The sequence below is a fragment of the Apium graveolens genome, chromosome 10 (assembly GCF_009905375.1).
Source record: "Apium graveolens cultivar Ventura chromosome 10, ASM990537v1, whole genome shotgun sequence".
In the NCBI taxonomy this organism is placed as follows: Eukaryota; Viridiplantae; Streptophyta; class Magnoliopsida; order Apiales; family Apiaceae; genus Apium; species Apium graveolens.
In genome coordinates this window covers 29,375,061-29,397,356 of record NC_133656.1, presented here as the reverse complement: position 1 = coordinate 29,397,356, position 22,296 = coordinate 29,375,061, and the positions used below count along the sequence as shown (strand labels likewise).

Genomic DNA, 22,296 nt, shown 5'->3' with positions numbered 1-22,296 from the left:
GGAATGTTGTCTATTTTGCTAGATTCTGTCAACTTATTTATACTTTTTGTACTGATGAACCTCAATTAGTCAGTTCCTCAACCCCACCTTTTAAAGTTGCAAAACGCTACTTTAATGACCTGGTAAATGTTGACACTAAGAAATCAGTGGTTAGACCATTACAGATTCCTCAGTCTGTAAAACAGATCCTAGTAAATGCTGATCCTGATACTTATAAATCTGTTTACTCTGATGTCCAACCAACAATAAACACCCAAAAACCATCATCCTCAGCACCTACCACTCATTCTACCTAACCTACCCTCAGGAAATATCTCAAATCCTATCTCTCCACTTCACAGACTGTTCAACCCTCATCCTCAGCACCTACTGTGACTCCTTCATCCTCCAAGCCAAAGAGGACAAAGACTGTTCCTCAAACACCTCAAAAGAGAAGGAGGATTGCCTTGAGAGATGAATCTGATACTGAGGAACAGGTTCCTTCTTCAGAACCTGTTGTAAGTGAAGCTGAGAAAAAGACTTCTCAGAAGGATTCTGGAATTGGGGGATCTAGGCTTCTCAAAAGGCTTAGAAGAATGACAGTTCCTGCAACTCCCAAGGAATCCAAATCAACAAAGAGATACAAGAAACGGAGGGCAAAAAGGCCAGTTTCAGATGATGAAGAGGAAGCAGCTAAGGAAGGGGATCAGGAATCTCTGATCTCATAAGACAAGGAATTTGCTCCAGTCACTTCTTCTCCATCAACTCCATCTCATGAAGCTATTTCTGAAAAGGCTAACACACCATCTGTGTCTCCTGTTGATCCAGGCACAAGTGCTGATATTGATGTTCAAAACTTGGTTGTGCCTGAAGTAATTCTCTTAGAAGCTCCAACAGCAAATAATCCTTCCACAACACCTGTTACTGATGCTGTTCATACTCCAGAGTTATCAACAACACCTTCTCTGCATCAAGATGCTGATGATCAGACTTTAGGTGAGCATCAGGATATGGCTGTTGATCAGAACTTAGAACCAGATCAGCAATTAGAGGATGATGAAACCTCCATTGCTACTCACACTGTTGTCTTATCAGAAGATACTGATTCTTTAAGTTCTGATGCTGCAAATGCTGGAGATACTGGTGATGCTGCTCCAACTGCAGATACTGATGCAGCAGGTCCTTCAGGACATGCTCCTCAACAGACTATTCTAAAGTCTGAACTGGTTAAGAATTTTGTTACCGGAGAAACACCAGTACCTTGGAGTGAAACTCCTGCAGGACAGGAGTGGACTAAGGAATGGAACTCAGTTTCATGTGTTCCAACTGAAAAGCATCTTGCTGAGCACTTGACTAAAGCTGATGAAATGTTAAATTCTGATGATTTCAAAACTCAGCTTAGAGTCACTGCATTGAGTACTAAACATCTACAAGGTCTTCACTCAACTACTCATGCAGAGCTACACAAGATTCAGGAACACTTTATCAAACAGGAACAAATTTGGAAAATTGATAAGAAAAAGTTCTTCCAACCTACCATTGACAGGATTGCTTATATTGAGAAGACTCAAGATCATCAACAAGCTCAGATTGATGATATTCTGAAAAATCAAGCTTCTCAGCAGTCACAACTGACTGAAATCCAATCCTCAGTGGAATTGCTTATATCTCTTCTACTACCTGCTGATGCCAAAAAGGGGGAGAAAGTAATTAAGTCCAAATGCAAGACTGACAAGACACTGACAGGAAAGGATGATGAAAAAGATGATCAAGGAAACCCTGGAATGGGTAGAGGTCATAGTCAAGGTAGAGGATTCACATCAAGACAAGCTAGTCACAGGACAAGTTCTGATACTGGGAAAAGAATAAGTTCTGCTACTGGTAAAAGGATAAGTTCTGATGAACTTTTAGATCTTGATGAGGAAATGTCAAGACAGTTATTTCTTCAGGAAAATCCAGGAATGGACTTGGAGAGTTTAATGAAAGAAGAAGCTAGGCTTAAATCAGAGATAGTCACATCTAAATCTGAAGCTTCTGGTAAAAAGCCACTTCCAAAACTCAAAGGCATTGTGATTAAAGAAAGGATACATACTGAAGCAATATTGGCTAGATCACAACCGCGGATAGATCCAAGATCCAAGGGTAAAGAAAAGGTTGGTGAACCTATCAAGGTTTATGTGCCTCCTGAGGATGAAGAAATTACTGATGAAAAGGATAATCTTGCTCTGACTTCAAGAAAAGTTCTTAAAACAACCTATGACATGGCTCAAGTTGTTCAGAGTCAAGAAATTGTAAGTTCTGATATTCAGAAGAACCAAGTAACCTCTGACATAGCTCAAGTTAACTTGATATCAGAAGATAGATCAAAGACACTCCTACCAGGATTCACTAAAGCAAAACAGACTCAACCTTTGAAGACTACTTCAAGTGGTTTTGAAGCAAGAGTAGTTACTGGAAAGGAAGCAAGTGATAAAACTGGATTGGGAAGTGCTGATGAAAGGAGAATACATAACACTACCAATGATCCAACTTCCTTGAGTGAACCAGGTATTGGAGCAACTCCTGAGAGATTGAATCAAATGGAATCTGTACAGATGGTTTACCATACCTACTTGAAAGAATACATCATGTTGTATTTCATGACAGATGGTAGGGTTTATCATATAAGACAAAATGCCATTCCATTGAAGTATTTTGAAAAATTGGAGCATGTACTTTTCTTACTTCAAGTGGATGACAGAATAACAGGAGGCTTTATTCTGTTAAGTCTGACAGCACATACGTTCCAAAGTACAGAGATCACAATGGTGATATAGTTGAAATGAAGCCCAACACTGCTAAGATTATAACTACCTTTCTGGGGTACAGGGCTGTTGAATTCAATCTTGAGTCTGATAAAGCTTATTTGATCAGACTGGATCAGGATATAAGAAAAGCAAAGATCAATGATCTCAGAGCTGCAATCTTTCAAATTGGTGAAGATACTGTAGAGCTTAAAGATGCCAAAAGGAGAATGATTGATGAACTCAGATATGCTGAGAAATGTTTGTTAAAGAACTATCTCAGAACAACTCCTGACATCAGAGAGATCAGATGATGAAGCCAAGTTGAAGATCTACAACTGCTTAAATTCTGATATTTGTACAAACTGAAGTTGTTATCAGAAGTTAAATATTGGGAAAGCTTTAAGGACTGTAAGTTGTAGTTATCTAGTCTAATTCTCATGCATTTGTACTTAATATTTTTGACATCATCAAATATCTGTTAAACTTGTATATTATGCTAATTTACAAGTTGGGGGAGATTGTTAGATATATTTGATAATGTCATGGCTAATATAATTTATGTTTAGATTTCAGATCTTACTTAACAGGATAAATCAGTACTTAACTGTTGATCAGTACTTATACTGGAAGTCAGGACTTAAGGATATCAGTACTTATATTATCAGGAGATAATCATCAGAAGTTAGATATCAGAACTTAAGTGCTGAAGGATGATCAGATAAGGACAATAGCTGATTAAAGGAAAGAAGATCGAGATAAACATAAGAAGAGATATGCATGAAGAAGGAGTTCCGTGAAGAATGGAATACTTGGAAGAAAAGATATCTGATTGATATATTTTAGGAAGCAGAATTATATTCCATATCAATTAGCGATTATCTTGTAACTGTGTAGTATATAAACACAGACATAGGGTTTACACTATAAGTGTTATCATATTCGAGAAGATTATTTATTGTAACCCTAGCAGCTCTCGTGATATTTGTTCATCACTGAGAGGTAACAGTTTCATACTGTAACAGAGTTTATTGTTTCAATAAAGTTTGTTTTCTGTTACTTAATATATTAAAGTTCGATTTGATTGTATTATACACTGTATTCACCCCCTCTACAGTGTGTGTGACCTAACATGGAAAATGGTCTGATTTTGCTCCGTTTCTTCGCTGTAATCTGCTCCTCTATTTCCTCTTACAATGTTAGACACATGCCAAGGCTGATTATTGATGAATTCTCCCCCAAAATGCAACTAATACCCTGAAATGCACAAATACTAGAAAAACGTATCAAATACATAAAATACTTGATTTCAAGACATCAATTTAAGCTATTATAAGACATTCTAAGTAGTATAAAATGCCACTTATCACACCCCCAAATTTAAATCGATGTTTGTCCTCAAGCGTCACAGACTCAAAAACAAAATAAAAACATGCACGAATGCAATCTATATGAAATGCAGCGATCCCCCTTACTACGACCAAACCAACCAACTTACAACATCTCAACAAATACAATTAGGCGACTAAAGATCAGTCAAATCATGCAAACTAACATACAGCCAGAAACGTGGTGTGTGAAGATGCTTAACAGATATACTTCGAAACTAGATCAATTATTATGACTCAACTATCATCAAGGCAATCACATGATTATACAAAGAATAAAAATTCTAGGCACAAAGTGACTTATAACACTACAAGAATCCTGGAGCTTATTACGGAATCATGCTTTTTATTCATAACAATAATGCTTATTTGACCGTGTAATGAGTGAGGTCCACAAAAGACTTATACAATGGTATCCATGTAGCGAGCGTTAGGTTAGCGGATCCCAGACTCTAAAGCCTTAGGTCACTAGGCACAAAGTCCCCTAAGAACTTAATAACTCGAATACCAAAGAGCCCACTCGTGATCAATTATGCATTAACTCTTTATCTTTATTTTTTTTTTCTTCTTTTTTTTCTTTTATTCTTTTTTTTTCTTTTTTTTTTAAAATTTCTGAGCAAGTGCGTTTCGCTCCATCTTGCTCAACCCTAGACTACTCGCATAAACATACGAGTTGGCTACTAGCCATTTGACGCCTAGCCACAATTAGCAACGAATTCCATTTTTTACTCCATTTTTTTTATTTTCATGCCTTTATCACTAAGAACCTATTATAAAATTCTAAGCATAATAAATAGATTATCCTTGAAAATAACCAGACCATAACAACCATCTAGTCCTTAAGCATTCTCTAAGACTTAGTGGAAATACAAGTGTTTCTAGCATGCATATCAACCTACACGACTCAACATCACTTTAATGCTATCACTACACTCGCATCAACATCACAAACCAGTCGGCAAATCATCGCAAAAGGGATCATGGCATATGCATGAGCTACATGACATGATAAATAAATAAAGCCATAAATAATAAAAAAAACTATATGGCAAAAATTATGCAATTATATGACTAAACTATCATGAATATGCAACTATATGACACACACACAAAATATTCCTTAACTACCACCCCCAAAGTTAAAATCTTCACTGTCCCCAGTGAAGGTAGTAGAAAGGAACACATTTATACCTACTCGGAGAGATCATCATCATCATCACCCTCAGTGGGTGGTGTATCAGGAGGCGGATATGCAGAGTCCTCACCAAAAATTGGCCACTGGATGTCAGCTCCAAGGCCTCGAAAAGCGGTCCCTAGCGCAAGGGTGAGCTCTTGAGCAAACCTGCTCTGCGTCTCGTACATAGCATCCATCCTCCGTGACAGCCTCCTATACTGGGCATCAGCCATCCCAGCACCCTCCTGAGCTCTAGAAGAACCAGCCTCATCACGCCTCGGCCTCGCCATAGTAGCACCTCGTGCTGGACGCCCTCCTGGAAGATGATAACCCAGCCCATGCTCCTCGGGCTCACCACCGGTCCACTCCTGCATCGCATTCAGAGTCCCGGAATCAATAGGAGCGGCCGGCAACTGCAACTGCTCATGAGACGGCCACTGAACTCCCACCGCTCGGCAAAGCTTAGTAACCGTGGATGCATAGGGGATGTTCATGTGCTTAGCTCCCCTCAACAACTTCAGAATTCCTTGGTAGATGAACTCACCAAGGTCCACATAGTACTCCTCATTCAAAATTCCCCACAACAACTGTACTCTCTCAACTGTGACCTCATGTGCATGCGAAGAAGGCAGAATATTAGCACAAATAAACACATTCAATTAAATCGCCGGAAAGTGACGATACTCATTAGTTCCAGTCTTGAAAGTCCATACTGTGCCCGGCCTACAGAGAGTAGCACAAATCAAATCCAAGTCAAAATCATCAGCTGTCTTCTCGTTCCAGTTCTCCTCCGTGGGCTTCCTCTGTCTCTGCCCAATCACACGGCGAATCGCCACTGGGTGATAATCAACCGTCATCCCCTGGACCACAGAAAACACATTCTTCTCAGCCTTCGCGTTTGCATAGAACTCGCGAACCACACTCATCGGTACTACTTCCGGCGACTCACAAAAAGCTATCCACCCCTTCTCAGCAATCATAGGCAACAACTCACCATCCCTCCCCGATGGTAAAAATCCCCTATCCTTCAGAATCGGCTTCCCCAGAAGCCTAGTGTACTCCTCCTCACCAGCCCTATCATTCAAACGAGGCCTCGCAGCACTACCCCTTCTCAGCAATCATAGGGACAGTGCTGCTACTATCAATAGTCCTTGCTCTCTTGGGTGCCATCGAATCTGAATAAAAGTGCTTGAGATTTGTGTTTTTGTATTTGGGAGAGAGTTGAAGTGTAGAAAGTGTATGGGAGATATAAGGGATAGGTGTAGGTATATATAGGGTATGGATTAGGGTAGAATTTGATTAGGAGTGGGTTTAAGGGTTAAAATCATGAGATAATGGGGAAATAGGTCGTGGGCGGGCGCTCAGAAGGCTACTGGAAAAAAAAAATTGGCCCAGTTTTTCTGATTTTTTTTGTGGTTTTGGATAGGTTATTAACTTCTAAGGGTTCCTGTAACAACAAATCATGGGTTGCCTCCCACGAAGCGCTTCTTTTTCGTCATTAGCTTGACGTTGCGTACCTTCCTCAAGTTGACAATAAAACGGCACTAACCACTTCTCGGTTTGCCGTGTCCCCATAGTAGTGCTTCAAATGCTGACCATTAATATTGAATGCTTGGTCCGGATCATTCTCAAAAATCTCCACCGCTCCATGTGGAAACACAGTTTTGACAATAAAAGGGCCACCTTGATTTCAACTTCCCTGAAAAAAGTCAGAGACGATAGTTGAATAAGAGAACTTGTTGCCCCGGCACGAATAACTTAGGATGTAGCTTCCTATTATGCCACCTTTTCACCTTTTCCTTGTACATTTTGTTGTTCTCGTATGCTTGGAGTCTAAATTCATCAAGTTCATTAAGCTGAAGCATTCGCTTCTTTCCAGCTGCATCTAGATCCAGCTTCAACTTTTTCAACGCCCAATAGGCCTTATGCTCAAGCTCCGCAGGTAAATGAGATCCCTTACCATACACCAGTTAAAACGGGGACATACCAAGTGGAGTTTTGTATGCTGTTCTGTAAGCCCAAACAGCTTCATCGAGCTTTAAAGACCAATTCTTCCTTGACGGATAAATAACCTTCTCTAGAATGCGCTTGATCTCCCTGTTAGACACTTCCGTTTGACCATTTGTTTGCGGATGATAGGCAGTAGCAACTCGATGATTCACATTATAACGCTGCATTATAGAAGTGAACTTACGGTTGCAGAAATGCGACCCTTCATCACTTATGATTACTCGTGGCGTTCCAAACCTTGTGAAAATCTGCTTATGAAGAAAAATTCAACACTGCCTTTGCATCATTTGTCGGTAGAGCTTTGACTTCTACCCATTTTGAGACATAATCGACTGCCAGCAAGATGTACTAATTGTTGCAGGATGAGACAAAAGGCCCCATGAAATCGATTCCCCAAACATCAAAGACCTCGACTTCAAGCATCACATTTAACGGCATCTCATCCTTTCTCGTCAAATTTCCCACACTTTGGCAACGATCACATCTTAAAACAAACTGATGAGCATCCTTAAACAAAGTAGGCCAGAAAAACCTGCTTGCAGGATACGAGCTGTCGTCTTCTCACCACCATAGTGTCCTCCATAAACTATGGAGTGGCAGTCTCGTAATATCCCCTCCGTCTCACAGAATGGGATACATCTCCTGATGATCTGGTCAGCTCCCTGTCTAAACAAATACGGCTCATCCCACATATACCACTTCACCTCATGCAGAAACTTCTTCTTTTGAGCTGTGGTCAAATTAGGAGGCATTATATTGCTCACAAGATAATTCACAATATCTGCGAACCATGGCTCTTCCTCCTGAACTGCGGACAACTGCTCATCCGAAAAAGATTCGTTGATCAATGTCTTATCATGTGAAGTAGACTCGGGATTCTCCAATCTAGAGAGATGGTCAGCTACTTGATTCTCAGTACCTTTTCGATCCTTGATCTCTAACTCAAATTCCTGTAGTAAGAGCACCCAATGAATGAGTCTCGGCTTCGAATCCTTCTTGGAAACCAAATAGCGAATGGCTGCATGATCAGTGAATACTGTCAATTTTGTCCCAAGCAGATAAGATCGAAATTTCTCGAAACCAAAGACTATAGCCAAGAGCTCCTTCTCAGTAGTGGTGTAGTTCGTTTGGGCCCCATTTAAGGTCTTGCTAGCATAGTAGACCACATGAAAGAGATTATTCTTGCGCTGCCCAAGAACTGCGCCTACCGCATAATCACTCGCATCACACATCATCTCAAAAGGCTCTGTCCAATCCGGTGCTGTAATAACTGGTGCAGTGATTAAACTCTTTTTAAGAGTTTCAAATGCCGTTAAACATTCATCATCAAATTTGAAAGGCACATCCTTCTCAAGCAATTTGCACAGCGGCTTAGATATCTTCGAAAAGTCCTTGATGAAACGCCGATAAAAACCCGCATGACCAAGAAAACTACGGATTCCTTTCCCAGAAATAGTTGGTGGAAGATTTTCAATGACTCCCACCCTTGCTTTATCCACCTCAAGACCCTTGCTAAAGACCTTATGCCCAAGAATAATTCCTTCACGCACCATAAAATGACATTTTTCCCAATTGAGCACCAAATTAGTTTCCGCACACCTTTTGAGCACGGCACGAAGATTATTCAAACATTATTCCCAATCATGTCAGAGAATATAGCCATCATACATCTCTGAAAAGTGGTCGGTGCGCCACATAACCCAAACGAAACTCTGCGAAAAGCAAACGTGCCAAATGAACAAGTGAAGGTAGTCTTTTCTTGATCCTCTAGTGCAATACAAATTTAATTATACCCCGAGTAGCCATCCAAAAGACAATAATACTCATGACTAGCTAACCTGTCAAGCATCTGATCAATAAACGGAAGAGGGAAGTGATCCTTCCTCGTGGCCTTGTTCAACTTTCGGTAGTCCATACATACTCTCCATCCTGTGACTGTTCGAGTGGGGATGAGCTCGTTCTTCTCATTTGCTACCACACTAATACCTCCTTTTTTAGGCACACATTGCACGGGGCTCACCCAAGAACTGTCAGAAATAGGATAAATGATTCCTGCATCCAGCCACTTCAGAATTTCTTTCTTCACCACCTCTTTCATGATAGGATTAAGTCTGCGCTGTTGCTCAACAGTTGGCTTACTACCCTCCTCTAGCAGAATCTTATGCATGCAATATGAAGGGTTGATCCCCTTGATGTCTGCTATGGTCCATCCAATAGCCGATTTGAATTCTCTCAAAATGCTTAAGAGTTTGTCCTCCTCACTACCTGAAAGGTCAGATGCAATAATAACAGGTAATGTAGATGCATCACCTAAAAAAGCATACCTTAAGTGTTCAGGAAATGGCTTAAGCTCCAAGGTGGGTGCTTCCTCAATTGATGGTTTGAGCTTTCCTTCAGCATTTTTGAGGTCAGAAGTACCAAGAGATTCAAACGGCATGTCCAGCTTTCGCCTCCAGGGAGAAGCATTAAGATATTGTAATTGCCCATTGCCATCCTCATCATCACTGTCAAAATCCCCCACTAAGGCCTTTTCTAATGCTTCAGACATTAGCATATGATCGAGTTCTGAAGTAACCGCAGAATCAATCAAATCCACTTTTAAGCACTCCCCATCTTCTGTAGGGAATTTCATTGTTTTGAATACATTGAAGGTCACATCCTGATCCTGCACCCGCATTGTAAGTTCACCTTTCTGCACATCTATCAAGGTACGGCCAGTAGCCAAGAAAGGTCTTCCCAAGATTATGGGAATCTTCTTATCTTCCTCGAAATCTAGAATAACAAAGTCTGCAGGAAAGAAGAGCTTATCCACCTTGACTAGCACATCCTCCACTACGCCTCTTGGGTAAGTAACAGAACGATCAGCCAATTGTAGAGACATGTAGGTGGGCTTTGGATCAGGTAAATCCAACTTTTTAAAGATCGACAACGGCATCAGATTTATGCTTGCTCCCAAATCGCAAAGGCACTTGTCAAAAGACAACTTTCCAATGGTGCAAGGAATGGTGAAGCTACCTGGATCTTTAAGCTTTGGAGGTAACTTTTGTTGCAGCACAGCACTACATTCTTCCGTTAGAGCAACGGTCTCAAGGTCATCCAGTTTCACCTTCCTTGAAAGAATACTCTTCATAAACTTTGCATAACTAAGCATTTGCTCCAGAGCCTCAGTGAAAGGTATATTGATGTGAAGTTTCTTGAACACCTCCAGAAACTTACCAAACTGCTTATGCAGCTTTTGTTGTTGCAATCTCTTAGGGAAATGTGGTGGAGGATAGAGCTGTTTCTCCCCTGTATTACCCTCATACAGAGTGTGTTCAACAGTAGTTTTCCTTGGTTCCGCCGCTTTCTCCTTTTGCTTAGCTTCTTCATCTCCAACTTCAGCTTCTCCTTCTTTTGCCTTTTCAGCATCAGTAACTTTCCCAGACCTTAAGGTAATAGCCTTGACTTGCTCTTTAGCTTCCTTCCTGCCTGGCACTTCCGTGTCATTGGGAAGTGTGCCAGGTTGACGATTGAGCACTGCATTGGTTATTTGACCGATTTGATTTTCCAAGGTCTTGATCGACATCGCCTGACTCTTGCACAACAGCTTAAGTTCCTCAAAATCAGCACTGGTGGGTGCAGCTGCACCTCCCTGTTGAGGATATGATTGCCTTTGAGCATACTGCTGTGGTTGCTGGAATCCAGGTGGATTGAACTGTTTACTCACACCTTGCTGATATGGTGGCTGAATAGCATTCTGATTATTACTCCAGCTGAAATTTGGATGATTTCTGTTGTTAGGATGATAAGTAGCTGGCACAGGATGCTGTTGTCTCTGATAATTATTCACATACTGAACAGATTCATTAACAAGAGAACACTGATTCGTAGCATGAGAACCTGCACAAAGCTCACAGACCATAGCTATTTGATTGACTTCATAGGTAGCTAGAGAATCGACCTTCATAGACAACGCTTGGAGCTACGCTGCAATACCGGTGGCTGCATCGACTTCCAGAATACCTGCTACCTTCCCAGGCATCATCCTTTGAGTTGGGTTTTGATGCTAATTTGCAGCCATAGTCTCAATAAGATTATAAGCCTCGGTATAGCATTTGGCCCACAAGGCGCCTCCAGCTGCTGCATCGAGCATGGGCCGAGATTGGGCCCCAAACCATTATAGAAACCAGTGATCACCATCCAATCAGGCATTCCATGATGTGGACACTTTCTCAACATTTCCTTGTAGCGCTTCCAAGCTTCGCACATAGATTCTGTAGGTTGCTGCGCAAACTGAGTAAGAGCACTCCTCATAGCAGCAGTCTTTGTCATTGGATAAAACTTTACCAGAAACTTTTGCGCAAGATCTTGCCAAGTAGTGATGGACCCAGCTGGTTCAGAATGTAACCAGTCCTTAGCTTTATCCCTCAGAGAGAATGGGAAAAGCCTCAGCTTGATAGCCTCATCAGTCACACCATTATATTTGAAAGTACTGCAGATCTCGACAAAATTCCTTATCTGCATGTTGGGGTCTTCAGTCGCAGCTCCTCCAAAAGAAACAGAGTTCTGCACCATCTGAATAGTGTCCGGCTTGATTTCGAAGGTGTTAGCTTGGATAGCCGGATGAAGAATGCTTGACTGAATGTCATCTATTTTAGGCTGAGAAAAGTCCATAAGAGCTGGATCTGCCGGAACAATACGATCACCCATGATTACTGGCTCCTTCTGCTCACTTCCTGAATCCGAATCTTCAAAATCTATCTTCTCTGGTATATCAAGAACTTCGTCTGTCTCCTCAGCTGTATCTAAAGTCCTCTTGCAAGTACGAGAACGACTTTGCATAAACGCTCGCTAAAGTACCTGAAACACAACCGGAAACAATAAGTAACATATCTTAATCACTGAGTCCTAATGACCAATGATGGTAAGTACATAAACTAAACAAATATGCCGAGTCCCCCGCAGCGGCGCCAAAAACTTGTTAGGGCGAAATCACGCGCTAATATTCACGCAAGTATACGCATTCGCAAGTAATATAGAATACTTTCTAGTTCGTTCCCACAGAGAATTAGACTAATTATGTTCAATTAAAATCACTCACCAATGTATGATTACTTCTCAATGTTAAGACAATAACACTTAGATTTGATTAACTAATTATTAACTACAATTAACTACTAGAATTAATCACTTAATTAACACTTCAAATTAACAATATTTAAAAAACTCATGAGATCACAACTTCATTACTACTTCCTTCAATAGTCATTGTTATTATCCTTAGTATGCAATAGTGATGATATTAATCGAATAACACGAAACTAATAAAAGCCAACTTTCATTGTACTAATACCATTCTACCAAACATCCACAATTAAGATAGAAGTTGAATAGGCATCAATTATGTTGAGTCCTTATATGTCTACAGATATTGATAATATAATGATTTAAGAACAAGTTATTCCTTTTGATTACACAGGGCGAATAAAACGGTTAGAGTTACCCACTAATCATGCAGACTCGTACATGAACCTATGCTAGCATGGCAAGTTCTAAATCTCAAGATCCACCGTCACTTCACAAGAGATTAACACCCTATCTTATATGTTCGCGACGCACATAAGACGAATACGCACAACCAATACTAGATATCATACAATCACCACACACTAAGGTATTAAACAACTAACTAAAGAATTCCATAGCAAATCCGTTACGACCCCATGATCACGATTAGCCCATGTTAGCATTTATCATCATCATGGGTTCATATGAAAACATGATAAATAAATACAAAAGAATAATAACTAAACTAATTATATTAAACCAGAGTACGTCACAAGAGTAAATAGGTTCAAAGCAAAGAAAACTAGCATCCAACGTTACAATGAAATAAAGAATCACAAGAAAATATGCTTCCTCTTCATTGCGGTGTGCTAAAACGGTCTTCTTCCTTATCTCCTTCGCTCCTTGATTAATACAACGATCCAACACACGTGAAACGTCTCTGAAATCTACTTATATAGGAATCCCATAAAACTCAGATTACTCAGAAGTTGGAAGCCAAACAGAAATAGGAGTCTAAAATAATAAATCTAATTTTCCCGTCCCTGCGCGGCCGCTCAGCATAGCTGAGCGGGCGCTCAGACCCCTACTGGAAAATGGTCTGATTTTGCTCCGTTTCTTCGCTGTAATCTGCTCCTCTCTTCCCTCTTACAATGCTAGACACGTGACAAGGCTGATTATTGATGAATTCTCCCCCGAAATGCAACTAATACCCTGAAATGCACAAACACTAGAAAAATGCATCAAATACACAAAGTACTTGATTTCAAGACATCAATTTAAGCTATTATAAGACGTTCTAAGTGGTATAAAATGCCACTTATCACTGAACTGAGAGGATCTTTGTGACTCACAAAGATCTTTGTGACTCACAAATTGTGAGGACATCTGCAATCTGCTCACTGGAAGAGACATGAGAAGTCTTCAAGTGACCAGCTTTGATATGGTCCCGTATAAAATGGCAGTCTACTTCAATATGTTTTGTGCGCTCGTGAAAAATAGGATTAGCTGTTATGGCCAAAGCAGCTTGACTGTCACACTTTAGTTCTGTTGCTGGTAAGTTTTTTATGCCCAAGTCTTTGAGAAGGGTGGATAACCATAGCACTTCACATGTAGTTAGCGCCATGGCGCGATACTCCGCTTCTACAGAGGAACGAGCAACTACATTCTGCTTTTTTGATTTGCAGGAGATGGGTGATTCACCAAGTAATACACAATAGCCTGTAGTAGACTTCCTAGTGATTGGGCAGCTAGCCCAATCACTATTACAGTAAGCGGTGAGAGTTGCAGCACTAGAAGAAGCTAGCAGAATATCCTGTGATGTTGTTCCAACCAAGTAGCGAAGCAATCGCTTAGCAGCCTGCATATGCACAGAAGTTGGTCGATTCATAAATTGACGCAAAGTGTGTACTGTGAAAGCAATGTATGGGCGAGTGATGGTGAGGTAAATCATTTGTCCTAGTAGACGCTGATAAGAAGCTGGATGTGGTAGAAGATCTCCTTTGTCAGCAGTGAGTTTTATATTTGGGTCCATGGGCAGATTCACTGGTTTTGCCTGTGTCATGTTGTGTTCCTGTAGAATATCCAAGACATACTCCTTTGTGATAGAAAGAATCCAGTGGGTGATCGATCCACCTCCAACCCAAGAAATACCTCAGTGGGCCTAGGTCTTTCATTTGAAAGACAGATGATAGCATGAGTTTCAACTGATCAATCTCAGAAGTTGAGTTACCACAGATTAAAAGATCGTCCACGTAGACTAGCACAACAGTAGTGAAGGAATTATTGTTTCTAATAAATAAACTATAGTCGGTTTTCAGTTGAGTAAAACCAAGTTCAAGAAGGGTGGATGATAACTTAGAAAATCAGAGTCGTGGTGCTTGTTTGAGTCCGTATAGGGACTTCTTTAGCTTGCAGACGAGAGATGATTTACCAGACTTTGTTGAGAGAGCACCAAGTTAAATTCTGCAACCTTTATGAGTGTAGCCCTGGGGTAATGTCATATAGACGTCTTCAAACAAATCCCCGTGTAAAAAGGCGTTTGAGACATCCATGTGGACTGTGAACCAATTTTTAATGGTCGCAACAGCAAGAAGAGCCCGTACAGTTGTCATCTTGGCGACGGGGGAAAATGTCTCTGTGTAGTCTTTACCATATTTCTGTCGACATCCCAATATAACCAAACGGGTTTGTGTTTTTCAATGGTTCCGTTTGGCTTGTATTTGGTTTTGAATAACCATTTACAACCAATAGCAGCATTGCCGATAGGCAGTTCAGTCACTTCCCATGTGTTATTGAGTTCTAAAGCCTCGAGTTCATTATTGATGGCTTGAACCCAACACTGGTGATTTACTGCCTCTTTAAAGTGAACAGGGTCTTGATTGTTAACCAAAGTTGACATAAAGCAAGTGAAGGCAGGGGCTACCAATGTAGAAGTGAGATATGATATTGTAGCAACATTGTTGGTTATGTAATCCTGGTGCCAAAGAGGCTGGATGTGTTGTCTAGTAGATCTCCTTAGATGTGGAGATTGATCATGAATGGGGGATGAAGAGGAGGTAGAGTGGTGATTTGGTGAGTCTGGGGTTGATTGAGGAGAATCAAAAATGGGTGAAGGTTGAAATAGGTCATCAGATATAGTATTGGGGTTGGATTGCTCATGGAGATAGGGGTGGGTTTTATGTATTGTTCTGCAGAGGTTGGGTGAAAAGGGAATACTTCTTCAATAAAAGTGACATCTGTTGAAATAAATTCTTGTCTGTCTTGAAGGTTGAGCAACTTATACCCTTTTTTAGTAGCTGGATAGCCCAACAATACACATGGTACCCCTCTTGGATGGAATTTATCATTGGAGAACTGAGGGTTAGTAGCAAATGCTAAACAACCAAAGACTTTTAAAATTGAATAATCAGGAGCATGACCATGAAGCACTTCATAAGGAGTTTTAAAGTTAAGAACACTGTTATGGAGGCGGTTTATGAGGTACACTGATGTGAGAACACAGTCCCCCCAATAGGCAATAGGGATATGAGAGTGAAACTGAAGTGCACGAGCGGTTTCAAGGATGTATCTACATTTTTTTCGACACGTGCATTTTGTTGAGGTCTCCGAGTACATGAGATTTGGTGTAAAATGCCATTAGATGAAAAGAATTGTTGACATTGCTGAGAAGTGAACTCAAGAGCATTGTCAGATCTAATGGCTTTAATTATGGTTTGAAACTGATTTTTGATAAAAGTGCAGAAAGATTGGAGAATTTTCAGAGAATCAGATTTAAAAGCAAGTAGGTACACCCATATATATCTAGTGTTATCATCCACAAGGGTCAAAAAGAATCTGCAGTTACCTTTAGTGGATTCTTTGTATGGCCCCCATATATCCATGTGAACAAGGTCAAAAGGGTGAGCAGCATGTGAAGAACTAGGTGGTAAGGTGATTTTAGTGAATCTAGCCATAGGACAAGTAATGCAGACTTTCTTGAAAGGTTTATTGACTGATGGCAGGTGAGTAATCATTTTGACTTTAGGAATAGGTGTGTGTCCTAGTCTAAGGTGCCACATTTCGAGAGTGTGATCAATGGAGGTTTGAGTATGGTGAGCAGAGGGGGTTGGTGCAGAGTCTGTGCATAGGTAATAGAGCCCATTCTTAGCTATGCCTTTTCCTATAATTTCTTTAGAAGCAGTGTCTACTATGTAGTAGTGTGTTGAAAAGAATTGAACCTCACATTTATTATCCTTGATAAGCTTTTGCACAGACATAAGATTATGCTTAAAGTAAGGCACACAAAGCACTTTATCAAGGAATAAGTTACTAGGTAACAAAGCAGTACCTATATGAGATATTGCAACAGTGTCTCCATTTGGTAGATTGATTTTTTGCAGTTGAGTAGCTTGAACAGCATTAGACAGAGTTGACAAATAGGGAGTCATGTGATCAGAAGCTCCCGAATCAATAATCCAATCTTGATTTTGCACAGATGTCTATTGTGATGATAGCATACCTGAGAAATGAAAATCAAAGTCTTCTGCAGGTTCTAAGTTGGAATGATTGATCTGCAGCTGAGGCATCAATTGAGCTAGTTGTTCTAACTGTTGAGGCGTGAATAGAATTCTACTTTAGTCTTGCGGTGAATGAGATGTTTGAACCACAACTGTCATCTTTGGGGTAAATGTAGATGCAGAAGGCTTTGAGCCAGTCCATCTGGTGCTGGTTGCAGAGTTCTGTGCAGTAAAAGGTGCCCTTGATCTATTGTTGAAGATTGGAGTGGCATTGCCTCTGTATTTTGGATGCCATCGAGGATAGCCAATGATAGTCCAGCACTTGTCATTTGTGTGGCCCCTTACTTTACAAGCACTATAGATCATGGTTCTGTCTTTGACCTCCATAGTTTTACTATACATTGCCATCAATTCAGTGTTATTTCTAGAGGTCTGTAACAATTCCCTTTGTGCTTCTTCCTGCTGCATGGATGCAGAAGCCATTTCTACCGTGGGCAAGAGATTAGTCATGAGAATTTGGCTCCTCAAGGGACTGTATGCTTCATCCAATCCATTAAGGAATTGGAATAATCTAGCTTCCTCCTTTTGTTGTTCGATGGTATCCAATAATTTATGTACTTCTGCAGATGGGTTGTTAACAGTAGGAAGCTAGTTCATTGCATTCAGTTCTTCCCATAGAGACCTCATAGAGGTATAGTACTCATTAACAGTCAATGAATTTTGTTTGATTTCATACAGATCTTTACTAATCTTGTATTTTCTAGAACTATTTGTTAAAGCAAATCGCTTTTCAAGATTTTTCCAAATATCAGAAGCAGTTGACATATACATTATAGATTGACATATAGTAGAAGACACATTAGAGGTGAGCCAAGCGATTACCATATGATTGCAGGTCTCCCATATTTCTGCCTTGTTGTCGTCATTGGTTGGTTTTTGTACTGTACCAGTTACAAAACCCAGTTTTCTTTTCGAGGCTAAATGAATTTCCATGGATCTGGACCAAGACCTATAATCAGCTGAGCCTTGCAGCTTTTCCACTTGAATAGACGTTGCATTGTCGGAGGGATGTAGGAAGAGAGGGTTCAACATTTCTTGATACGTTAAATGAGCTGGAGTGCCCATAATAGTAGAGAAGATGGCAGAAAGACAGTAACCTTAAGGTTTTAAGAAGAGTTTTGAAAGTAGATCTACAGATCTTGAAGAAACATAAGAAGGGTTTCAGGAGATGAGAAGATTAAGAAATTGAGAGGTTACAGAGAGGATTTCATTATTCCCTGTTGCACGCACCTTAGCTCTGATACCATGAACACTGATATGCCATGATCAGTTGATGGTGCAAAAGAGAACAATAAGATTTAGAACAGAGAAAAGATAGAGAAGAAAGCTGCTTTCATTATTTGGAAAGAGTAGTCTCTGATCCTGTCTCAATCATTACAGCCTTACCCTTAAAAGGTCCAAATAAACATTAAATAACAAAATGCATAAAAACAGCTCATTAGTCTAACAAACTTTGTTCATATGTGAGTCATACGCTCCATCAAGAAATACCATAATAGCCCTTCTGTACTAAGCTCGATAAATATAATTTGGTTGATGACTTACAAGACTATGGAGTGTTAACTGTTTACACCCCGGTGGGAGAATTGTAATCTACTCATACCAAGAATGGCCTTGCAGCTGTGAGTAAAATTTTACTCCCTACTTATTTACATCTTTGCAAGAAATATATGTCAGCATTTACATGTCCCTTATTCTCTTTGTTCAGGTTAATGTTATTCTGGTGGGCTCTCCGGCTGATGACGATAATGTTGCGGGATATAACTTCAAGAAAAAGAGGAAACTCTCATTTGTCATTAAAGATGCCGATAAAAGTGGTAGTGGAGCCGCTAAGCAAGAGACTCATTCTACTTGCCCCGGGAAACTTGCATAGATACTACTTTTTACATTTTCAAGCACTAGGTTTTGGGATAATTTATGTGAAGGCAACTTCAAAAACTGTAGTCTCACAATAGTGTGGTCTTTATTGGATATACTTTTGAATGATGTCTTTCATTATGCTTTAATTTCTATTAAAAATAGTGTGGAATCATTTGTGCTGCTAATTTTGCTTTCTTTCATTAACAAACGTACATTTATTAGCCTAAATAATTTTTTAAATTATTCTTGATGGAGCGCATGGTATTTATACATCATTTTTACAACATATTAAGTCCACTTCAAGATAATGTAATTTTATTATCGTTTGTCAACTTCTTATATTTAGCCGTCGTTTCCAAACTACTGCAACACCGACTTCAACTCATCTTGCTTTCTAATCCTATTGAATTCAAGTAGTATGAACCTTTGGATGGGATGAAATTGTTCTGAGTTGTGTATTAGGCTTTACTTCAAATTTAAAATTGTTAGTTGGATTTAAAAACACAAATCTATTCATTATAATATGGCAACATGTCATAAATTATGTCTCTAGTATAAAGAAAAGTAGGCAATAAATGGTTAATTTTTATTTTTTTAAAAATAAATTACTCTTGGGTAGACGTCCAAATAATTAGTGATCTTGAATGGATAGTGCGAAATAAAAAACTCAGGAGTACCAATTTCTAATTAATTTTCTAACTAGCTCATGTGGAGTTCAACTTATAATATTAGAGTAAAAATATAACAAAACATGTTTCTTGAACCGGTATAATCACCTAGTTTCTCTTAGGTCAATTATCAATTTGATTCCAAAAAAAATTCACAAATTTTCTTTTGATTTTTAAGATTTTTACTATTCTTAAAAATTTAGGCTTGGGATTTTTGTAATTATCGGTTGTAACTTATAAGTGATGTGATGAAGATGACAGTATAATAAAATGTAAATATAAAATGTAAACTATCACGAGAATACATTAACTACGTATATAAATATAAAATATAAACTATCACGAGAATACATTAACTATGTATAAAAAATTTCACCACCAATTCTTTTCTTAGAACATCTCCGATTATAATTGGAAACTGTTAGTTACAATATGATAAATTAAGAATTACATAAAATTTTAGCTACGGAGAAAGGTAAGCACATCAATGGTATTATGTATAATTATGATACAAAAATTATACCTAAGGGATTTAGTGGTTCGATAAATACTGTCAACCAAATGTCATTATCTATATTTTTTTAAGGGCACCCATGATTGGAGTACTTCAAATTTTACATAATTTTTAAATATTACCACCAACATGCCACATAGATTCCACATAGATATAGGGTTGACAATTTTACCTGACCCGATGGATACCCGGCCTGTTCCGATCCGTTTTGGATTTACCCAAACCCGATTTTTTGATTTGGATCCGAATTTGGATCTTATTTTTAGACTTGAAACAGTTTGGATCTGGATTTGGATCTTAGGTATACCGAACCGATACCCGACCCGAAATCTGTTCCAAACCCGATCCGAATCCGAAACCTGAAAAAATCTGATAGCATATTCTTATCTTACATAATTTTATAACAATAATACCTGATTTGTATGCATCAAATATTTAAATTTAATGTCACAGCAGGGACGTTGGATAATTATCAATTATTAAATTTATTATGTTTTACGCTTATATTGAATTATCTAAATATATAGAGTACTATTTTTTAGTCAAACAAATGCACACACATGAGTGAGTAGAAATTTAACATACATTTACCTAAGTAAGATCTCGACCACTACACCAACCATTTAGTGACAATATATAAAGTACCATTTTTTTATTATTAACATTGAAAGAAAATGTGTTACCTAACATATATATAATAATATAATTTTCTTTATATTTAAGTAATTACTTTTAAAGTATTCGAATTAAACCCGAAAAAATTGATAGATCGGATTTGAATCTTTATTTTTAATACCTGGACCCGAACCCGATCTGAACCGAAATATAAAGGATCGGATTTGGATCTTATGGACCATTGAAAATGCTCTTACTGTTTAACAAGTATTCAATTATATAATAGAAATTTTAAAAATTATTTGAATTGACATGTATCTATCTATTTATATATCTATTACTATTATATAAAAGATGAAATATTGAAAGTTTTGATACAGTACCTGTTTTTTGGTACATGTTGAATTTACATGATTGCCCTTATTTATAAATTTTATATTAATCATAATAGATTAATATAAATTTATCAAAATTATTAGTCAAATAGGACATCTATACTATCTTATAATAAACGACACACGAAACATTAAAAACTTGATTGATACGTTAAATTACTTTATTATTATCCTTAATTTGTTATTTAACTTTCTTATATTTAATTCATTAATATTACATATTAGAAAGCCTCTTTCCTTTAACTCATGCAACCTTTTCTTAATCCAAATACACTCAATGCCTACCCTAAACCGCCATTCGCATCAATCGAAATCAAGCAAAGCTATCTACCGATATGACATCTTCTTCGAATCAAATTCACTCCTTAAGAGTAAATCGGGGGTCAAGTTTAAGATTTTGTGTCCTCTAGATTTTTTTGGGTCGTGCAATTATTTTAATTATAATTAATATTAAATTTAATTTTTTACATAACTATAAATATATCTTATTATAAAATAGGAATAAAAATTATAGTTATATCATATTATAGAATAGCCACGTATTTGGGATCCAAACAAATATTTTTATATATATCAGTAACAATAAATTTGTAATATATTTATCTATATCTATCTATCTATGCTATTATATTAAAGATGAAACAATAAAAATTTGGTTGATAGTCGGTCTGGTCACTGTAATTATAATAATATTTAAAATAAAATATTTTTATAAATAGATAAATATTCATAACAGAATTATAATATGTCTAACGATTTTTGTTAAAACAAAAATAATATATAAAATTCATTTGGTCGGGCTAAACAAAATTATACTATTAATCCAATTTTAAATAAAAATTAAAAAATTATATATAGTTAGTTGGATTTTAAGAATCGGGTTAAAACAAAATAATAAATATTATTGATCTCGCTTTAAGCATTATATTATTGGACCGGACTATAATAAAATAAAAATTTGAAAGGAAATTTATGGGGTCGATATAATGTCATCAAACTAAAATAAAATAATACATATTATCCATTCGGTCTAAAATAAAATAATAATCACCCCGGGCTACAATAAAATTATATAAAATAGTAAATATAATTAGCTATATTTGGTTGATATAACGGGCTTTAAGTTAACATAATTTTTTTGTCATTGACATATAAAATTTTACCATTGATTCGGGTTTAAACATAATAAACTAACATAAATTTGAATGAATATAGTTAGTTGGATTTGATCGGTTAACAGGCTAATAACAATTCGTATACTATTGATTTCAACAAAATTTTACCTTTTAATTAAATATAACAATCTTT

General features: G+C 38.1%; 1 protein-coding gene and 1 non-coding gene across 2 annotated transcripts; one reads left to right on the top strand and one right to left on the bottom strand.

The window, feature by feature from the left end:
- Nucleotides 1–11,523: 11,523 nt before the first annotated feature.
- On the top strand, nt 11,524–11,630 carry LOC141694228 (small nucleolar RNA R71). The gene has a single exon (XR_012563550.1). It is a non-coding gene; the product is annotated as a small nucleolar RNA R71 (small nucleolar RNA).
- A 5,894-nt stretch (nt 11,631–17,524) lies between these two features.
- On the bottom strand, nt 17,525–18,001 carry LOC141690479 (uncharacterized). The gene has a single exon (XM_074495273.1). The coding sequence runs from the start codon at nt 17,999–18,001 to the stop codon at nt 17,525–17,527; it is 477 nt and encodes a 158-aa protein (XP_074351374.1).
- Between the last annotated feature and the right edge of the window lie 4,295 nt (nt 18,002–22,296).